Raw genomic sequence first — 19,520 nt, forward strand, 5'->3', positions numbered from 1 at the left:
AAAATGCAATTGAGATAATGCTGAGTAGAAAGTGTTTCAAGTGTCTCGAGATTTAAAATGATTTTGGAAATTAATTTTTTTGAAAAATGATGTTGGCATTCAATCAACAATAACATGGTACCTTAAAGTGGAAATTCCAGTCATGAGAAAAGCAAAAAATACAATAAGGAAATAGAAGGAATGCAGTTTGAGTTTGTAAAAATTGGGAGACCTGATAAAAAGAAGAGAGACTGACTGTAGAAGGACATTGTGACCCTTGAAGGTCAGCGAGCACAGGATTGCAACCGATTAGATATCATTTGTATGAGAACTGGGTGGACAGCTTGTGATTGAGAACACTTGATGGGATATACAAAATAAAAGAGCTCCAAACAAGGGTGTGGAAACAATGGTTCCTAAGTTCAATACCTCCTCCCTTATCCTATGTAATCTTCAGTCCATAAAAGTCTGATGCCACTAACAAACTTTGACTATTGACCATCAGTCGTGGCTCACGCGTGTCATTATTGTCTCCGCGCACCAAGCGCATCGCTGTAGGACAGCTAACAGCAGACTTCTTTTTAAGACTAATTTATTTTGATTGGAAAAACGTATCAGATTTGCAGAGAAGACTCCATATGCTTTGGGATGCTTCCTTTTTGCAGTTCTGGAGCTTGAAGAACGGGAGGCATGGGCCTGCTCCTCCCTACAGGTGGGGCCGTGGGCTTCAGAGTCACGTGGACCTGGACTTGACTTCTGTGTGGCCCTGAGGCTCCATCTAATGACGCAGAGCTGCTGTTAGGGTTACGTAGAGCAGGGAGCACCCAGCCTCTCAGTAAATGGGGGCCACCACAGAAAAAGCAATTGCATCCATATCCTTCCCCTGAGTCAGTTTTGCTCTTCTGCCAGAGAGAAAGTCAGGAGTCAAGTAGAGAAACATTATTTTTTTTTATCATTGTTATGTATCCTAAAGGTACCCAGCCAGGTGGTTTCCCAGGACTCACATTTTTCTTACCGAGGTATGCTTCACTGTTCAAGGAGAGGGTGTTTCCAGGTCGGTGGAACTGGGAGCTTTTACAGGGGAATGGGGAAACTTGATGCCACACATATGTACACTTAGGAGTGTACTTCAACAAGTTTATGGAAAATGCCTATTAATAAGAACTATGAATGAATTTCAAACATCCTTGCAGCAAAATAACCTTCACTTTAAAAAACTGTTGTATTTCTTTGGAAGGCAGAGAGAAATAAACAGGGAGAGAATGAACAATATTTCCTAGTCACCGGGCCACTCCCCGAATGCTCACAACAGCTGGATCTAGGGGGAGCTTGGAATCCAGTCCGGCTCTCCCATGCAGGTGGCAGGGACCATGTGACGGGGCTCCCACCTGCTGCCTTCCAGGATGTGCAGGTGGCAGGAAGCTATACAAGGCATGAAACTGGGACTGGCACCGAGTGTCCCAAGCAGTATCTTAGCTGTTAGGTCAACTACTGTTCACCCTTGCCAATTCATTTTCATTTTTGAAACATTTATTTATTAAGGAATCTTCCACTTGCTAGTTCACTTCTCAAATGCTTACAATAGCCAGACCTGGGCCAGACTGAACACTAGCAGCTAGGAACTTGGCCCAGATCTCCCACATGGACAGAGAGAACCCAGCGCTTGGCCCGCCAGGCACTGCCTCTCAGGCATAAAAGTCTCGGCCGAGAGCTTCTGTTCTGTTTGGTGTGAAGGGCATTCACCCCACAGCCATGTGGTCTCTCACGTGTGTTCTTACCACTCAGTCCAACCAAGAGTGTCTGGAGGGCTCTGAGGACTTGGCCTCTGCACCCCTCTGCTCCGCCTGCCCCACACTTAAGGGCTTTCCCAGTTCCAACCCCTTCCGGCTCAGCATTCCCACCTGTTGTTTCCTTGGAATGCTCTGCCCCCTTCTCTGTCCCTGGTGGGCTAAGGTTTCCTTTAGAAACCTCTGATGTCGATCAGCGGGAAACTTGCCTGGGCCTTCGTGTGAACCTGGCCCGGTACACCGCTAGCACTGGGTCTGTCTCACTGTTCTTTCTCTTTCCTCGTTCTTTTCTTTTCTTTTCTTTCTTTCTTTCTTTCTTTCTTTCTTTCTTTCTTTCTTTCTTTCTTTCTTTCTTTCTTTCTTTCTTTCTTTCTTTCTTTCTTTCTTTCTTTTTCTTTCTTTCTTTTTCTCTCTCTTCATATAATTTGTTTTTTTGATGTCCTAATAACTACACTCATTTCATTTCCTACCACAATGTGCCACCGCAGACAGTATCTGTGACCGAAATGAATCCACGCTCATGATGCCCTGGTGACCTGGGCCACATCCGAGGGCTCAGAATCCTTCAACTGACACTCCCACACCACCGACCCTGCAAGCTCACAGCGCTTCTGTGGGTTTTGAAACAGTCACCATGACTCATTTAGGGAAAGTCTTCCCCTCTAGGCTCAGATCCGTGTAAGAGAGAATGGGGCACGGAGCAAAGGAATGCTTCTAGTCGTCCTTGGCAAGCTCAGAGCGGTGGGCGGCGCCCAGCCCCAGCGCACCTGCCCCCGCTGCTCCTCCTGGGTTCCAGGTGCGCACCAGGCGGATGGGGACACTGCGGTGTCCTGAGCACGACCTGGCCAACGTCGCAGCGCATACCTCTTCCTGGGTCCCTGCATCACGAAAGGACAGCCACAGCGGGAGGTGGGCAGGAGCGCGAGGCCGGGACTCCGGAAGTCTAGAGGGGGAAGGGACAGAAGTCACACCCCCCTGGAGAGAGTGACTTGAGCCCCGGGACGGGGCCGAGGGTCGGCGCCCTCCGCGTCTGTGGGCGGGGTGGGGCGGGGGGTCAAGAAGAGGTGGCCACGCGCTCCGGCTTCGGTCCGGCCACGGCTTTGTGACTTCACGGGTTTCGCAACAAGCCGGGGCCGCCTGCGCCCCACCCACCCGGGCCCAGCCGCCTCGCCGCTCGCCGCCTCGCTCGGCTCTTCGCGCTCGCCTTTCCGCCCGCGCCGCGCCGCTCCGTCCGTGTCTGTCCGCGCCGGGGCCGCCGCCTCCAGGCAGCCCGCAGCTCCCCGGCATCCGATCCTTCCGCACGCAGCGCCCTCTCGGCGGCATTGGCGCGATGTTTTGCTTCCTAAAGGGAATGGCTTTGGTTCCCTTCCTGCTGGTGACCTGGTCGTCTGCCGCCTTCATCATCTCCTACGTGGTGGCCGTGCTGTCTGGGCACGTCAACCCCTTTCTCCCCTACATCAGGTGAGAGCCCACGGGGCGGGGAGAGGGGAGGGAGGGGGTCCTGGCAGCCTCGGTCGGTTCTCTTCTGCCTGGATCCCAGAACCCAAGCAGGAGGTCAGGAGGGAGGCATAACTGTCCTGGGTCAGGCTTGCCTGGCGTGCCCTGGGAGGTGGGGGGGGCGGTGATGATTCCATGTATGAGCCAAGGAGCAGAGAGCATATGAAACCCCCTCCCCTGCCCCCTCTTGAAGTGGCTGTGGAGGCTCATGTTATCTGCAGGCGGGGGGGCGGGGAGGGGGAGCAACAACCAATGTCATGGAGGGCCCAGGGATTGTCACTGCAAGTAAATGGGAGAGGCAGAATTCGCTCCGAAATCTGCCCCATGCCAAAAGTGATGCATGCCGTGTCACCTCCAGGTCCCTGGGAGTCTAGCCCAAGTTCTCTTGAAGAACTGAGGGCACTGGGCACCCGAATTCAGAGCCCTACATTTGTCCCCAACTTATGATATATCATCCTTGCTTCATTTGTCACATCTCTGGACCCCACCTTTCTGAGTGAAGGTCATGTCATCAGTGCCCAGTGCCAGGGACAAATGGTTTGGTCCCTTGTGTGTGCCTTCCAGCATTCATTCTCTCGGGTTCTGGGGGCGGAGGTGTTTTGGGGTGGGAGAGAGGAGGAATTGGAAAGGAAAGGAAGGCAAGAGGATGCTAAATTCCCAAGACACAATGAAGACAGCGACAGATGTGGTATGGGCATTGGCAGTGGTGGGTTTGCCCATGCAAGAAAGAGTGTTCTCTAGTTTCCCCTCTGGTCCAGTGCCCCTGGGCTTGGCTTCTCATGGCACATCTGTGTCCCAAGTAGCACTGTTTTGGTTCTCTGGTTTCCAAAGCAAGATTGATCCTCAGACTTGGTTGAAGAGGAAGAACTGCTCTCCCTGCAACACTTTTTTCTTGGAAAAGTAGTGCTGTGTTTGTTCCAGATTGCAAGTCAGAGTTGGACAGGAAGCCATAGGCGCTGGTTGGTAGGGACAAGACTGGAATTTCTGCCGCAGTGTGTTACAGAGTTGTGACTGACCTAACCTTCACGGTGAACCTGAGATGGGAGATAGAGCCTTGCAGGAATAAGCGTTGATAGGGTGCACCACCTGTGGGATATTCAAGGTACACTCCAAGGAGGCCAGGCGTTCACTCAGGTTAAGATGCTGCTTGGAACACTCACAGCGCTTCTCAGAGCACGTGGGCTCCAGTTCTGGCTTTGCTCCCGTCTCCAGCTTCCGGCAGGCAGCAGAGATTGGCTCGTGGGCTCTGGTCCCTCCCACCCATGCAGGAAACCTGCATTGAGGTCCCAGCTTTGAGCTTCTGTCTGGCCCAACCTTGGCTAGGTAGGGTATTTTGGAAGTGGACCAGCAGGTAGAGACTCTCTCTCTGCGCACTCTCTCTCCATCTTTCAAAAAGCATTAAAATACATAAACTGTTAAAGTTGGACAAAGGAAAGTGTTCAGAAGAACACTTGAGAAGCTATGAGACTGGTCTCCCTGTTACTGGGAGCTGTTGGCTGACACACAGCCCATGCATGCTGTGGGAGGCGTGTGCTTGCCAGTTGTTTGCACTCAATTTACGCGAGGAGCGGGAACACTGGATTTCCCCTTACCCTTCTGGAAACCAGAGGCAGATAAGAACTAGATCCACTCAGGAAGTGATGGAAGAAGTGCCAGGAGAAGTTCCTTCTGCCGAATTCGGCCTCACTTTGTCCTTTACTCCTGCGTTGATGTGTTACTGCTTGGGTGAGACTTGCCGTGATTGCTCTGTTTCAAGTCAGACCTGCTGTATCTGGTGATGACCCATTCCCAGTCTTTCTGTTCCCCCACAGTACCTACCACCTCCTCCCAGATTAAGTGACTTTGCTTACATGTTGTATCCGTCTTCTTCCACTGCAATGCCAGCTCATGAAGCCCCTCGGGGATGGTTGTTGAGTGAATATTTCTTGGACACTCTCCATTTTCTCCGGGCAGGGTGGACCCCCTGGGAAAGCATGGTGAGGCCATTCAGCTTGGTGGTCCATAGGCAGTTGAGCCGCCTTTTACATGCTAACATTGTGCACCAATCTGATGCTACTGATATTTCCAATGCAGGTGAAGAGCCAGGAAAGCATTCAAAGTCACTTTTCTTACCAACCATTTTCTTCCTCCTGATGTTTTTCAGTGTATCAGATAGATGGGCAAAAAGCTCGCAGATACATGGAAAGGTGCTCAAGTTCATGAATAAGAATAAAAATTCAAGTTGAAGTACATTGAGGCTGCTTTTTTTTAATCTACTGAATTGATAGAAAGCCAACTGTTTGATAACACTGGTGAGACACGGGGGCAGCAAGCTCTGCTACGGTGCTGATGGGAATGCAAATTGGCATCGGGCTCTAGGAGGGGACTGTGGCACCGTCTCACATGCATGTGCCCCGTGCATGCACACACATTTCCTTTGATTTAACAATCCTTTTGAGAATTTATCCTATTCTTCATATGTGCACATATGAAGGATGTCAAAGCTTCAAAGTTACAGAATTCCTTTTGGAAACAATATAAATGGCCATTTGTAAAGATACCAGTTTATCCAAAGAATACCACAAGAAAAAGCTTTCTATACTTATATATATCACATAGCATAATATATATTTTATATTATATAGATTATGATATAGTATAATCTATAAATCAACACACTTATATGGGGAAATCTCCAAGATACAGTGTTACAAGGAAAAAAGCAAGATACAGAACAAAACATGCTACCATTAGTAGGGGGAAAAAACAAGAAAAATATATTTGTGTTAGCTTGCATAAAGACACTAATAAAAAGCGTTATTTGTATGCAATGCATAGGACATAGCGAGATATTAGCAGATGTGAAATCAAGCCTAGCCTCTCATATGAAGTGCTTTGCAGTTAAGTGGATAAGTTTGCTATCAGAAAGTTTAGTTAAAATCGTGAGATTCAAACAACCACTAGATACAGCAAGTTGGATGAGCAAAAAGTGATAATTCTGTATTATCGCAAAACACCAATACAAAAATTTCAAACTCATGGAAGTCAGCCTCAATAGATTAGCTTTAGTGTTTTGCAAGGCCACACTCACATTCTCATGCATGCTCATGCTTAACGTGTAGGGTTTCTCATGACCCAATGCCCCGAGAGCTCTTCAGTGCAGTTACCAGCACCTCCCGGCTGATAGATTCCTTTTCTTTTGCATCTTCTTGGGCACACGTCTCTTGCACCCATGACACCCTGTGACCTTACACTCAAAGCTTTCCCAGCGATCATCTCACTTTCCGTGCAAGCACCCCTTGGGTGGGCATGGCTCCACTCACAGCCACAGTCTGGGCTCAGGAACTCATTGGCAGAAACATGAGTCATTTAAAATTAAGCCCTTTTAAAAGGGGAACCAAAATTGAAGTAAATGAGGTCCGGGGGGTGGGGGGGGGGGTTGGTCAGGCCTCTGACTTCAAAAATAAAACTAAAAATCAGGAAAAGATAACTTTGAACTTGCATTGTGTGAACAATCTCAAATTTTGGTTCACAGTCACAACTATGTGCTAATTTTTTTTTTTAAGATTTATTTATTCATTTGAAAGTAAGATATACAGAGAGGAGGAGAGACAGAGAGGAGGAGAGACAGAGAGGAAGATCTTCCGTCCGATGATTCACTCCCCAAGTGACCGCAACTGCCGATGCTATGCCGATATGAAGCCAGGATCCAGGAACTTCTTCCAGGTCTCCCACATGGGTGCAGCGTCCCAAAGTTTTGGGCCGTCCTCGACTGCTTTCCCAGGCCACAAGCAGGGAGCTAGATGGGAAGTGGAGCTGCCGGGATTAGAACCGGCGCCCATATGGGATCCCGGTGCGTTCAAGGCGAGGACTTTAGCTGCTAGACCATGCTGCCGGGCCCCTACGTGCTAATTCTTACAAATGGACTAAAATGACTCTGATGTTGATTTTTTAAGATTTATTTATTTATTTTTAATTGGAAAGGCAGATACACAGAGAGGATGAGAGACAGATAAGATCTTCGGTCCAATGATTCACTCCCCAAGCGGCCACAATGGCTAGAGCTGAACCAATCTGGAGCCAGGAGCATCTTCCAGGTCTTCCAGGTCCCAAGGGTGCAGGTTCCCAAGGCTTTGGGCTGTCATCGACTGCTTTCCCAGGCCACAAGACTGCTTTCCCAGGCCACAAGCAGGGAGCTGGATGGGAAGTGGAGCTGCCAGGATTAGAACCGGTGCCCATATGGGTTCCTGGTGCATTCAAGGTGAGGACTTTAACCGCTATGCTATTGCACCGGGCCTGAATAACTCTCTCTCACACAATGTGTACCTTCCAAGAGGGCAGACGTGGCGTATACTCACCTCTGGCATTTACAACAGGTCCTGACATGTGGAAGGTAGATATTGGTTGAATGAAGACTGAGATAATTCATGCCAGATGGGCTCATTTTATTCTATGGTCAGTTTTCTTCAGTTGTTAACCGGTTGTGCTAGCATCTCATCACTCAGTGGCTTGTGCATAATTTCCTATGTTACCCATCACCACTGCTACCTTCATGAAATCCCCCAGGTTCTGTAAGACTTGTGATCTCAGTAGTCATTTCACCTTGCATTGCTGGGTATTCTCACCGTTTGATAATCCTCTTGGGAAGGAACAGAGAGCGGAGGCTAAAATCAGCAGCTTTAGAGAAGACAGCCCAGGCTATGTAATTCAGTTACTTTACAAAGTTAATGGGAAAAACAGAATTAACTGGCTTACTTTGCTGCAAACATGCCTCACTTATTTTCATCATATGCATTTTTCCAGAACTTTTTTGAAGACCTCTGCTAGGCAGTTCAGCTCTAGGAGTCTGGACAAGTTGCTTGACTTTCTCTGCTTCTGATGGCTTAATACCTGCACCTGCTTCATGGAGTAGTAGCTAACACTCTCAGAGCTCATTGACACCTTGGCCCAAGAACATAGTGAGTTTCCTGATATCAAGGGCCCACACTGCATTTTCTGGATAGATACTGGTATTAACAGGACAGGATGTGAAATCAGGGACTAACTTAGAAGCCATCTGTTTGTTTGTAGTTGTGATGCCAGGAACTCTCCTCCAACATTGACTTGATGAACTTTCTGAGTTAGCTGATCACTTCCTCCTCTGGAGGACCTCACCCAGTGCTGGCCCCTCTGGCGGCTTGCTCCTCTATTCCTTTGTATTCTTGTGAAATGCCCATTATTTTGATTTCCAAGTGGTATTTACATTTATGTCATTCCATTCTTTATGATCGTGGGAGCTATTATATTTCAACTGTTGACCCATGAACACGGAAGAGAAGGACAGTTTCTGGAACAATCTGGTTGGATGCTTTGGGTTCAAGAATGCCAGGCTGAAAAAAAAAAAAAAGGCAGTCCATTTGGTAATGAAGACTACTGTGAAAACTCAGAAATTACAGAATTACAGAAGGGAAAATTGATTCCGTACTCAAATGACTTCTAAAGTGTTTCCAGGACTTCCTTCCACTTTAAAGAAAATGAAACTGAAAATCAGATGATTCAGAGTAGATTTTAAAAAATGTTTCATTTTAATTTTAATATTATTACATAGTTGAGAGAGATGTATGCCCTTATGGGTCTCCTTTTAGGGTAGGGAGGGCCAAGGTATGGAGAAAGGTGGGTGGGACAAATGTTTTAATTTTGTTTTCCTCCTGTATCTGCAGGGAGGGGAGGGGAGGGGAGGAGCCGCTCCTTGCGGTCAAACTACATCAGCACTGGGGACAGAGAACGTCTTTAGATTATTCCTGTGACCCTGATGTGGGGAAAAGTGTCCTAAGGGTGTTACTTGAATAGTTTCGGTTAGTTCTGAGAAGTTGTTTGTTTCACTGCTCCTGGGTTGAGAATATCTTTCCAAGGCCTGTTGGTTGACCAGGTCTACCTTAGTGTATCCCCAGGCCCAGGAACATGTTACAAATCTTTGCAAGGAGAGTTGTCCAGCTTGTTCTGTTTTACATCATATGTTGAGGCACTCAATGCCCTCTGCTGGCCTAGCTGAGCTGGCCATCATGTCTTTTATGTCTATCTGGGCATGTTGTCCACTGCACAGGCAATAACTACTGAGGAAACTCAGTCCTGACACATGGACTCGGGTTGGACCACATATATTACAATTTTGCTTGTGGCTAGGGTTTGAGTTCAACAGTCTAGCTGAGGAGTTCCCTGAAAACCTCACCTGGGGTGACCTCAGACTTGACTCTCGTGTGCACCGGCCAGTGCAGGATTAGGTGCAGTCTGTTACCTGAATCAGGCAATGCACATACAGTTGGTGCAGCTGCCTGGTCAGTTCTACCACCAGCCCATCCCTCGCATGGAGTGATGGGTGCTGCGGCCTAACCCAGCTCACCATAGACCCTGTCTTCATACACACCAGTGTGTGCCACAGCCCGGTCGAGACAACCCCAACGTAACTCCCACCAGGCCCACCCCTAGCTCTGGTTTTTGTGTGCCAGCGTGTGCTGTGGCCTAACCTGATCTGTCTTGCGTCTCCTCTGGCTCTCGTGTACACCCATTGGTGCAGCAGCTTAGCTCAGCCCACTCTGCCCCAGCCCTGGCCCACGCGTATGCTGACAGGTGCTGCCACCTTGAGCAATCTGGCCAGTCCCTAACACTGGCTGTCATGCTCACCAGCGCGAGGTGCATACCAGGAGGGGTTAGCCTAAACTCCAGTGGCCTTCATCCATGTATCTTTCAGTGCTCTTAGATAAAAAAACAATGTATGTATGCCCACGTCACTTTTGATGACTTTTGCTTCCATAAAAACTAAATTTAATAATTGAAAGGCAGGAAGACAAAGAGTCCTCCCAGCCACTGGTTTACTTTCCAAAAGCCCATTGCTGTCTGGAACCAGGACAGGGTGAAAGCTGGAGCCCAAAATCCAAGGCCTTTTTTTTTTTTTTTAAATTATGATGATTACACAGAATTTCAGGAAGTTGTGACTTCCTTCCCTATCCAACCATCCCAATAGGGACCGGGTAATGAGGTCTGTGTCTGGATTCCCCTTTTCTGACATGGTGGTAATAGAACTTCCATTTACTGTGCTGTGACTATTTTCCCATTGAATGTCATAACCATAATTTAATAAGGATAAAAATACAGGCACGCCATCTAAAACTTCTAGATAGAGAAGTATCAGCCTTGAAATGGCAATTCATAATTGACTACTTTATTCAAGGAAACATGACCTAGTGTATTCAATTCTAACAAAAATGTAATAAGAAAACTGGAGACCCCAAACCTTCACTTCCTGAAAATTAATCAAGGTGCTGGCATGCAGTGTCGTTTGACCTCTGAGGCAATTATAAATATGTGCTTCCTCTTCTGTTGGTTCAAAGTTTCCACTTTCATTTCAATACATTAAACTCACCGAATTTTTGTTTTTTAATTTTATTATATTTTTGACAATCTTTACATAGTTAATTAGGGTAAAAAGATTCAAGGGCTATAGGAAAGTGGGTAAGACTATTATTTCCATATTGTTTCCTTCACGTTTAAAGGAGAGTATTAAGAGAGAAGGCCCACCCAATTTCCCACCCTCCCCAGGTCCCGGATGTAGGGTGTGCTCCGAGGTTCTTTCTCAAGTGCTTTTGATAGTTCACCAGTTATGAATCGCTGCCAATCTTGCTACTCCAAGCACGATGAGGTCTTTGAAGAATCCACTGATTGACATAGTCCATCACAGAGTCTCCGTTTGCCCTGTATCTTGCTGCCAACATATAGCTGAGATGGTTGATTGACCTGTTCTGTCTTCTCTCTTTTCTTGGTTAGGGTTCTGAGTCTGGCATTTCGATTGGGAAGATCTCCAAATAAACTTTGTGCTAGCAGGTACAGGGCCCGGCTCAGTCCATGGCCCTGATTAGCTGGTGGTTGCAATCGCTGGGTTGGTTCTGTTTCCAGCCCAGACTTCCACTGGAACCAATGGGTGTTGCAGTCCAGCCTGGTTCTGCACAGCACATACTCGGCCCTTGCATAAACCAGTGGGAGCTGCAGCCTAGTTGGAGCGACCCACAATAACCCCCACCAGGCCCGCCCCCGACCCTGGTTTGCCAGTATGTGTAGCAGTAGTCCAGTCTGTCCCACACCCCCCATTCCACCAGCCCCTGTCCTGGTTTTCATGCCTTCCCATGGAAGTGTTTTATTTAAGATTTATTTATTTATTTATTTATTTATTTTTATTGCAAAGTCAGATATACAGAGAGGAGGAGAGACAGAGAGGAAGAACTTCCATCCGATGATTCACTCCCCAAGTGACAGTAATGGCTGGTGCTGTGCCAATCTGGAGCCAGGAACCAGGAACCTCTTCCGGGTCTCCCACATGGGTGCAGGGTCCCAAAGCCTTGGGCTGTCCTTGACTGCTTTCTCAGGCCACAAGCAGGGAGCTAGATGGGAAGTGGAGCTGCCGGGATTAGAATTGGCACCCATATGGGATCCCAGGGTGTTCAAGCCAGGGACTTTAGCCACTAGGCCATGCTGCCAGGCCCAACTAACCAGATTTATTTATTTATTTATTTTATTATTTTTTTAATAAATTCATGTATTTTCATTTTTTAAAAATAATCTTACTTAGTTGATCAGGATACAAAGGGTCAAGGGCTACAGAGTGAAAGTGGGTAATACCATTGCTTCCACTTAATATTATCATTTTCCCTGTATCTGGGGTTAGGGGAGAAACAAAGGGAGGAGCCCCACCCAGCCTCCCACCCATCCCAGGTCCCCTACAGGAGGCATGCTCCGAGGGTCCTGCTCAAACAGTTTTGAAAGTTCAACATGTCTGAATTGCTGCCAGTCTCGCTGTTCCAATCGCAATGAAACCTATTCAGAGTCCACTGGCTGACAGTCTCTTGATGATTAGGGTTCTAAGATCAGCAGTTCAGTTGGAGGGATCTCCAAAGAAACCTCATCTGAGATAATCCCAGACCTGATTCTTGAGTGAGTTTGCTAGTAAAGACTCCAACACTGTCCCTCACACCAATCAGCTTATGCACACGCTGGTTGTTGCGATTGATGGTCCATTCTGTTTCCAGCCCTGTCTTCCTCGTGAACCAACGGGTGTTGTAGTCCAGCTTGATTTTACCCACTTCATACTCGGTCCTCACACAAACCAGTTAGAGCTGCAGCCTAGTAGGGGCAACTCCCCATAGCCCCCCTACCCTGGTTCCCATGCTTGCCAGTATGTACCGCAGGCTTGTCCAGTCTGACCCACATCCCATTTAGCTCTCGCACTTGTCAATGGGCATTGAAGCCTAGTTCAACCCAACCAACCTACTATCCAACCCATACACCTACTGGTAAGAGCCTTTCTGTCTAGCCACCGCTGCCCCTGTCTTGGTTTTCGTGCTGTCCAGTGAGAGAGGTAACCCAAGAGGGAGGTGCCCACTATTTCCCTTCTAGGCCACACCCACTCCCAGATTATGCATTCTCCAGGTGGTTCTGGCATTTGACTTGATAGAATTACCCCCCAATGCCAGTCTCTTCCAGCTAATGCTGTGGCTAAGCGCAACCAACCCTCACCCACTCTAATTTTTGCTTGCACCAGTCGGAACAGTCAGCCCACTGTGGCCCTTCCCTTATCTACCTCACATGAGGCCCACAGGTGTTATAGCCCTGCCTAGTCTGATCTGCCCCTATCCCAACTCATGCTTTCCAATGAAAGTAGTTGTCCAGCAGGGGAGCCCACATTCTCCTGTTGGCTTTGCCTCCTCCCCTTGATTATCGCGTGTGCTGTTTGGGTGCTGCAACCACATCTGGCACGGCTCATCTCACCTTGGCATTCTTTATTGTGTACTGGTATGTGTCACAATCTGGTGCTCAGATTCGCCAGTGGATGATATGAACAGGTTCAGCCTGGTCTGCCCCCAACCCATGCCATGTGTATGCCAGTGGCATAATTTCCATTGCCTGTTCTGAGCTGTTTCCTATTGTGCTTCTTGTGCTTACCTGCGGGAACTGTCCTGCCAAAGGAGTTGTCCAGGCTCCTCCATCAGAAACTCTCCCAGTGCCAGATTTCGCGCATACCATTGGGTCCATGAGCCAGCACTGCTCAGTTCACCTCCTGTCCTGGAAGGGACAGTAGCTTTTCCTGACTGGCCTTCAACCCAATCTGGTTTTTACTGTTGGATGTTTCAACCCAGCCACGGCTCTTCCATACCCCCATACAGCTCACACATGGTTCAGTAAGGGCTGAGACCTAGCCTAGTCTGTCACACATCTCCCCTGGTCCTCCAGAGCCCCAGATGGTGTTGGAGTCTGGCCCAGCTTGGTGCTTCCAGTCCCAGTCCACGCTTGTGCCAAGTAAAACTCACCAAATTTAAACATGTGAATATTTTTTGTCGTTTTTCCCACTTTTTTCCCCTTCTTCCCACTTTTAATAAAGTATTGGGGGCCAGTATTTTAGTGTATTGTATAATGCTGCGGCCTTCAACGGCAGCATCGCATCTGAGCACCAGTTCGTGTCCTGAATGCTCCATGTCCGATCCACCTCCCTGCTAATACACCTGGAAGAAGCAGCAAAGGATGGCTCAAGTGTTTGGGCCCCTGCTACTCATGTAGGAGACCTAGAGGAGAGGTATTCAGCCTGGTCCAGCCCAGGCCATTGTAGCCATCTGGGGAGTGAACCAGCAAATGGATTACTCATTTTTTCCCTGTCTCTGCTGTTTCTTCTTTCTTCTTCTCTCTTCATAACTTTCAAATAAATCTGTTTTTAAAGGCATTAGGGTATTGTTCAAATATCAGTTGCTACAAGGCTGGCAACTATTGGACTTGTTTTCAGTCTAAATTTTACAGTGCTGCATGTTACGGTCCTCTAGTTTACCTGACTGCTTGCATTGCAGTTCATTAAGAACCTGCACGTTACTGATGGATCCCGAAGGGATAGTGGGTGCCACCCTACATGGCTTTGTACGCTCACCCGTGCATGCTAGCACATTCAAAGAAATGCAAAACAGCATGACAGAGTTTCTAAATTGTGACCTTTGAAATGAATTCTAGATGCCCACTTGGACTTTCTCATTGTGTGAGTGGCCCCCCAGCAAGTTCCTTGTCTTTACTTGCGTGCGACTGTTCCCTCACTGTTAAGTATTTTGGTTATGATGTTATGAAGATAAAAAAGATGTGTCTGGCAGAGTCTAAGTGCTGAGAAAATGTTCATTGCTTTTTTTTTTTCTTTGTCTGTGGTAATATTGTGGTCCAAAGCAGGAAAGATTTCTACTGACTTCCCTCAACTAAGGGTTTCTGGCTTGCCCACTTGTCACCTGTCTCTCTCTCATTGTGTTGGTGTGAGCTATTGTCTTCTCTTGGTAATCTACTGAAGGGCCTTCTAAAGGCTCACTGAGCGTGCCTGCCCTCGACAAGGTCCTTTAAAAACATCACTGAACATGTCACTTGGCTGCTCTCAGCTCTCTACAGCTTCCCATCATGTTTAGGGTAGACCCCCAAAGTCCTGGCCATGATCTTGACGCCCCTCCTCCACGTGACACACGCACCCACATGTCCTCATTGTCATGGACCTGCAGCCAGAACCATTCAGCTGCAATTCCCCTAACCCGTTGCCACCCCAGGGCCTTGGCACGTGGCTGTGATTGGAGTTTTGATGGTCCAGATGCTTGAATGCCTGCCGTCTTCAGTGTCGCCCTCTCCCATCACCCTGCAACAATTAGGCAGCTCGCCTTTCTCTGACTTATCCGTCTTTCCCTTCCTTCACAGCATTCATCATTGCTGGATTATTAATCTTTATTGCCTCTATAAAAGTAAATTCCGCAAAGGAGGGGTTTTTTCTGTTTTCACCTCTACACTCACCGTACTTGCAAAATTGTCCATTTTATAAGAGGCGAGAAGGTCAGTGTTCATGGGCCGAATCAAAAAGCTTTGATTTGTGCTACATCCTAAGCTTTTTGAAGATATCCCATCACCTAGCACAGTTTCTGACACATCGAAGGCACTTAATTTTTATGATTTTTGTGGATGAATTGTTAATTTTTTAAAAGTCTGGCTCAAGAAAGGGAGGGGAAAAAGAAGGGGGAGAGAGAGTCTTCCATCTATTGGTTCTCTTCTCAAATGGCTACAATGGCTGGAGATAGGACAGACCAGAGCCAGAAGCCGCAGGAGTGATATGGATCATCTTTCATTGTTTTCCCCAGACCGTTAGTAGGGAGCTATGTCCAAAACTGGCACCTAAATCAGCTGCTGGCATCACAAGCAATGGCTTAACTCGCTGTGCCACAATACTGGCCTCGCTTCATGTCCTGGTTGTTCCACTGCCCATCTAACTCCGTGCTAATGGCCTCGGGAAAACAACAAGAGATTGGACCACCGTGTGGGAGATCAGGATGAAGCCCTTGGTGTTGACCTGGTTCACCCCTCGTTACGACTGTCTCTCACACACTATCTCCTTTTTCTTTGTTAACTCTAACTTAAATAATTATTGTTGCTGTTGTGTGAATAAAGAAAAAGAGACCTCTGATTGATGAAAAGAAGGAAAACTGGGTCAATGTGACTATACTCTGGTGCTTCAGAGTATATCACCCCCTACAAAGTTAACCCTGATCATTAAAGCCATCTAATAAAATGTAGAATTATTTTATTACCGTATTGTTCCTTTCAAATAATGTATAGGCAATAATGGTCTCCTTTTACTGGTGTTATGCTTCAAGTCCTCTTCTATTTTCTGAGTACGGACCAAATCATTTCAGGACAATTTTAATAAGCCGCAGGTCAGACGTAGATTATGTTGCATACTGTTAGCATCTAAATCCTCCCAAAAAACTGTAACTCCAATCCTTGGAGGGTGATAGGCTCACAGATACAGAATGATCTAAAGAACTGCAGTTGACCAAGGTTGGGAAGTCTTTTGTTATCCTGGATGTTTTTTGGTCCTGTTTTTCTTCCTTGTGCATCAAGTCATTATGCATTGACTTCCCATTTCAAATTAGTTTGGAAAAGGAAATGTAAATATGGAAATGTGGACACAAATCAATTTCCTAAGCTCAACATGGTTTAAAACAACTATGGAAACCCAACAGCTGCAATAGCTTCTAAACCACATGAAAATGAACACACAGCTTTCAGTTTCCAGGAAATGCCACCTGCACAAGGAGGCCTTGGAAGGTCATGACCGGGACGTGGGTGAGGTCAAGCACCCTGCCGAAACCACCTGTGCACAATTGTGTGGTGGAAGTTGCGTGAAGAAGTGACGACCATCAGGCTGGGAAGCAAGTGTTTTGCCTCTCACTCCTTCTCCATTGTTTGAATACAGTCCACACGATTGATTCTAAAATCACCTACAGATACAGAAATCAGTAGTTGCTCAAGTCCCTTGAATAATGTGGCATAGTGTTTGTACATTAGGTCTGGCAGTTTGTGCGTGAGTTGAGATGCCCACATAACCTGTTGGGAAGGATGGGTTCAATACCCAACTCTTATTTCCAGCTTCTGGATCACGCAGTGCCTGGGAGGCAGCAGTGGTACTGGAAGTGATTGTGTTTCTGCACTTGTGTCCAGGCCCCTGGCTTTGAACCAAGCGAGAGGTCCATAGATGTTGTTAGGAATTGAGCCGACAGATTGAGCAATCTCTTCCTCTCTGCTTCTCAAATAATTAAACAAAATGTGAAATAATGAACTTGAATTCACTTCTTTTTAAAAATTTATTTATTTGTTTTTATTGGAAAGATAGATTTACAGAGAGAAGGAAAGACAAAAAAAAAAAAAAAAGCTCTTCCATCCGCTGGTTCATTACCCAAATGACTGCAATGGCAGGAGCTGAGCCAGTCCAGAGCCAGGAGTTCCCTCCAGGACCTGCATGTGGGTGCTGGGACCCAAGGACTTGAATCATCCTCCATCACTTTCCCAAGACATAAGCAGAGAGCTGGATGGGAAGTGAAGCAGCTGGGACACAAACCAGTGTCCATATGGGATTCTAGTTTTACCAGCAGAAGATGAGCCTGTTACACCATGACACCAGTCCCTGTTCTTGATCATTCTTGGAAGTGTCCATGTTTTCATTTTTGTTTGGGTATTCTTCATGAATTATTTTTGAGAAATTTCGGCTGTTTCAGTTAGGTACCATTTTGCCACTTAGTGCATCTAAATCACAAACTCCAACACTTTTTACATGATTTGAGAATTTGTGACTAATAAATATTTTGCTAATGAATGATGATTGTGTCTCACAGATATTTTGTTGGTAAGTGAATGACTCTTGTCCTTAATTGCAGAGCCCAATCTCAAATTTTGGAATGGTGGTGGCTGAATCCAACAACCGATTCTGAATTCAGTACATTGCCGTCTCCCCAGTGATTGTTGTAGTGAAGTCCCTTGTGTTTGTGGTGACAAAGTGTAGGGAATTTGGGGAATATCCATTAGTGCTCACGTGTGGATGCTGATTTTATCGACTCAGTAATCCCAAAAGAAATTCAGATTTACCATGGTAATATTTGTCATGGAAGTTTTACAGTTAAAACATGGTATTTGAGAAGCTGTAAGGTCTTGCCTAGTTTGCATATTCTTGGTATCCAAGCCAGCCATGGGATCCCTTCTCTGTGCCATGATGGCTCATGTGGGTGTCCAGAGCCACCTGCTGTGTGCAGCCAAGAGTCACCCGTGAGCAATCCTCGTTCCCAACCCCGTGTCTCCTGACCTGCAAGTTGACAGTCTGAATTGCGATGTGTCAGAAGTATTTTCACTATGGAAACAGACAAATGTTTGCACTTCAGGTGATTCCAAGAGCTGGCTCTTAAATATTGCCCAGAGTGTCCGTGTTTGTTCCCTGCCCCCAACCGTTCTCCTTATCACTCTGCTCTTTGTCTGCTGTTGGAGCTTGGAGGCAAAGAAGTCTGGAGTTAGACTTCTGGATTAGGGTAGAGTCCTCTATGTAGCCATGGGACTTTGAATATATTATGTGACCTTGCTAGTGCCCAGTATCCTTTTTAGAAAGACAGGGCTAGCATAGGGCCCCTTCCCCCAAAGCTCTGAAGATGAATGCACAGTAAGCATGTAACAGGGCCTGGAACTTGGTTCGTGCTTAGTAAGTGGGACCCGCTAGGTCAGTTTTCCCTAAGTACTTACTGATAGTCACTTGCTCGTCCAACAAATACACATGGAATGACTATTTGAAAAATGCTTGTGGTTCTCCCTGTATAGTTTTGCGATATCCAAAGAGACAAGAACAAAACACCACCCTGAAATTCTGAGTTTTCAGATTCCATCTTTGATGTCACATGTTAAGTCTGGGCTTTTGATGGAGGTCTTGGTTGGCCATCAACAGAAGCAACAACCCCTGAGTTTGGTTGTCTTCTCATCTCCTGTTGGAGAACTTAAAAAAAAAAAGATTTATTTATGATTTTTAAAAATATATATATTTATTTATTGTTATTGGTAAGTTAGATTTATAGAGAGAAGGAGAGACACAAAGATCTTCCATCTGCTGATTCACTCCTCGAATGGACACAATGGCTGGAACAGACTGATCCAAAGCCAGGAGCCAGGAGCTTCTTCCAGATCTCCTATGCGAGTGCTGGATCCTGAGGCTTTGGTTCATCCTCTGCTGCTTTCTCAGTCCACAAGCAGAGAGCTGGATGGGAAGTGGAGCAGCGGGGACACAAACCAGTGTCCATATAGGACGTCAGCTATTACGGAGAATCAGCCAACTGAGCCATGATGCCCGTCCTGTCTTAGAGAAGCTTCATGCCCCCAACTCCTGTCTTCCTAAGTATCTCCCTAACTCTTCCATTTCCTTCTATTTTTCTACCAAACTCTTTTCATAGTACATCTGCTCTGCCTTTGTGCCCATCCCTGGCTGGAGGCTTTCTCTACTATGTCAAAATCACCTGCTAACTGCCTTCTCTGACCAGGACCCAGGAGAAGAAGGCCCTCAGAGCTCATCGTCTGGCAGAAGTGCTGGCCAAGGTTGTGAAATAGCTCTGCCTTTTTTTCTCTTGTTGGTTCCCACCCAGTTCTTGTTGTCTACTCAGCATCAGGTGCCAAAAGGGGATTTCACACATTAAGTAACCTTCCTCATTGCAGTCTTCCTTTAGTGTGAAAATGGATATTATAGAAAAGCTGGTCTTTTTAGATTTCATATCCTTTCAGGGTCTGACAGTGAAAGGGGCACTGAGTGGAAGTTACTGACAGTAAAGACATGCAGTGCACAGAGGCCATGTTCCGCTCTTTCAACACTGAGTGTTCATGAGAAATCAGTGCTCCTGCTCTCTGCACTCGCACACAGGGTTCTTGTAGAATTCTTCATACTTTCCA

At 46.8% G+C, this 19,520-nt stretch overlaps 1 protein-coding gene across 2 annotated transcripts in view; it reads left to right on the forward strand.

Annotated features, from left to right (window-relative positions):
• The first annotated feature begins 2,999 nt into the window (after nt 1-2,999).
• The window catches only part of DRAM1 (DNA damage regulated autophagy modulator 1), a 34,455-nt gene continuing 17,934 nt past the window's right edge, over nt 3,000-19,520 (forward strand). For both annotated transcript variants that reach the window (XM_040984345.1, XM_040984336.1), the window contains exon 1: nt 3,000-3,227. In XM_040984345.1, the coding sequence (XP_040840279.1) occupies nt 3,097-3,227 (131 nt within the window). In that variant the 5' untranslated portion in view covers nt 3,000-3,096. The remainder of the gene's footprint in view (nt 3,228-19,520) is intronic.

This window comes from Ochotona curzoniae, unplaced genomic scaffold, assembly GCF_017591425.1.
Source record: "Ochotona curzoniae isolate NIBS_2020 unplaced genomic scaffold, NIBS_Ocur_1.0 contig_1014, whole genome shotgun sequence".
Taxonomy (NCBI): domain Eukaryota; kingdom Metazoa; phylum Chordata; class Mammalia; order Lagomorpha; family Ochotonidae; genus Ochotona; species Ochotona curzoniae.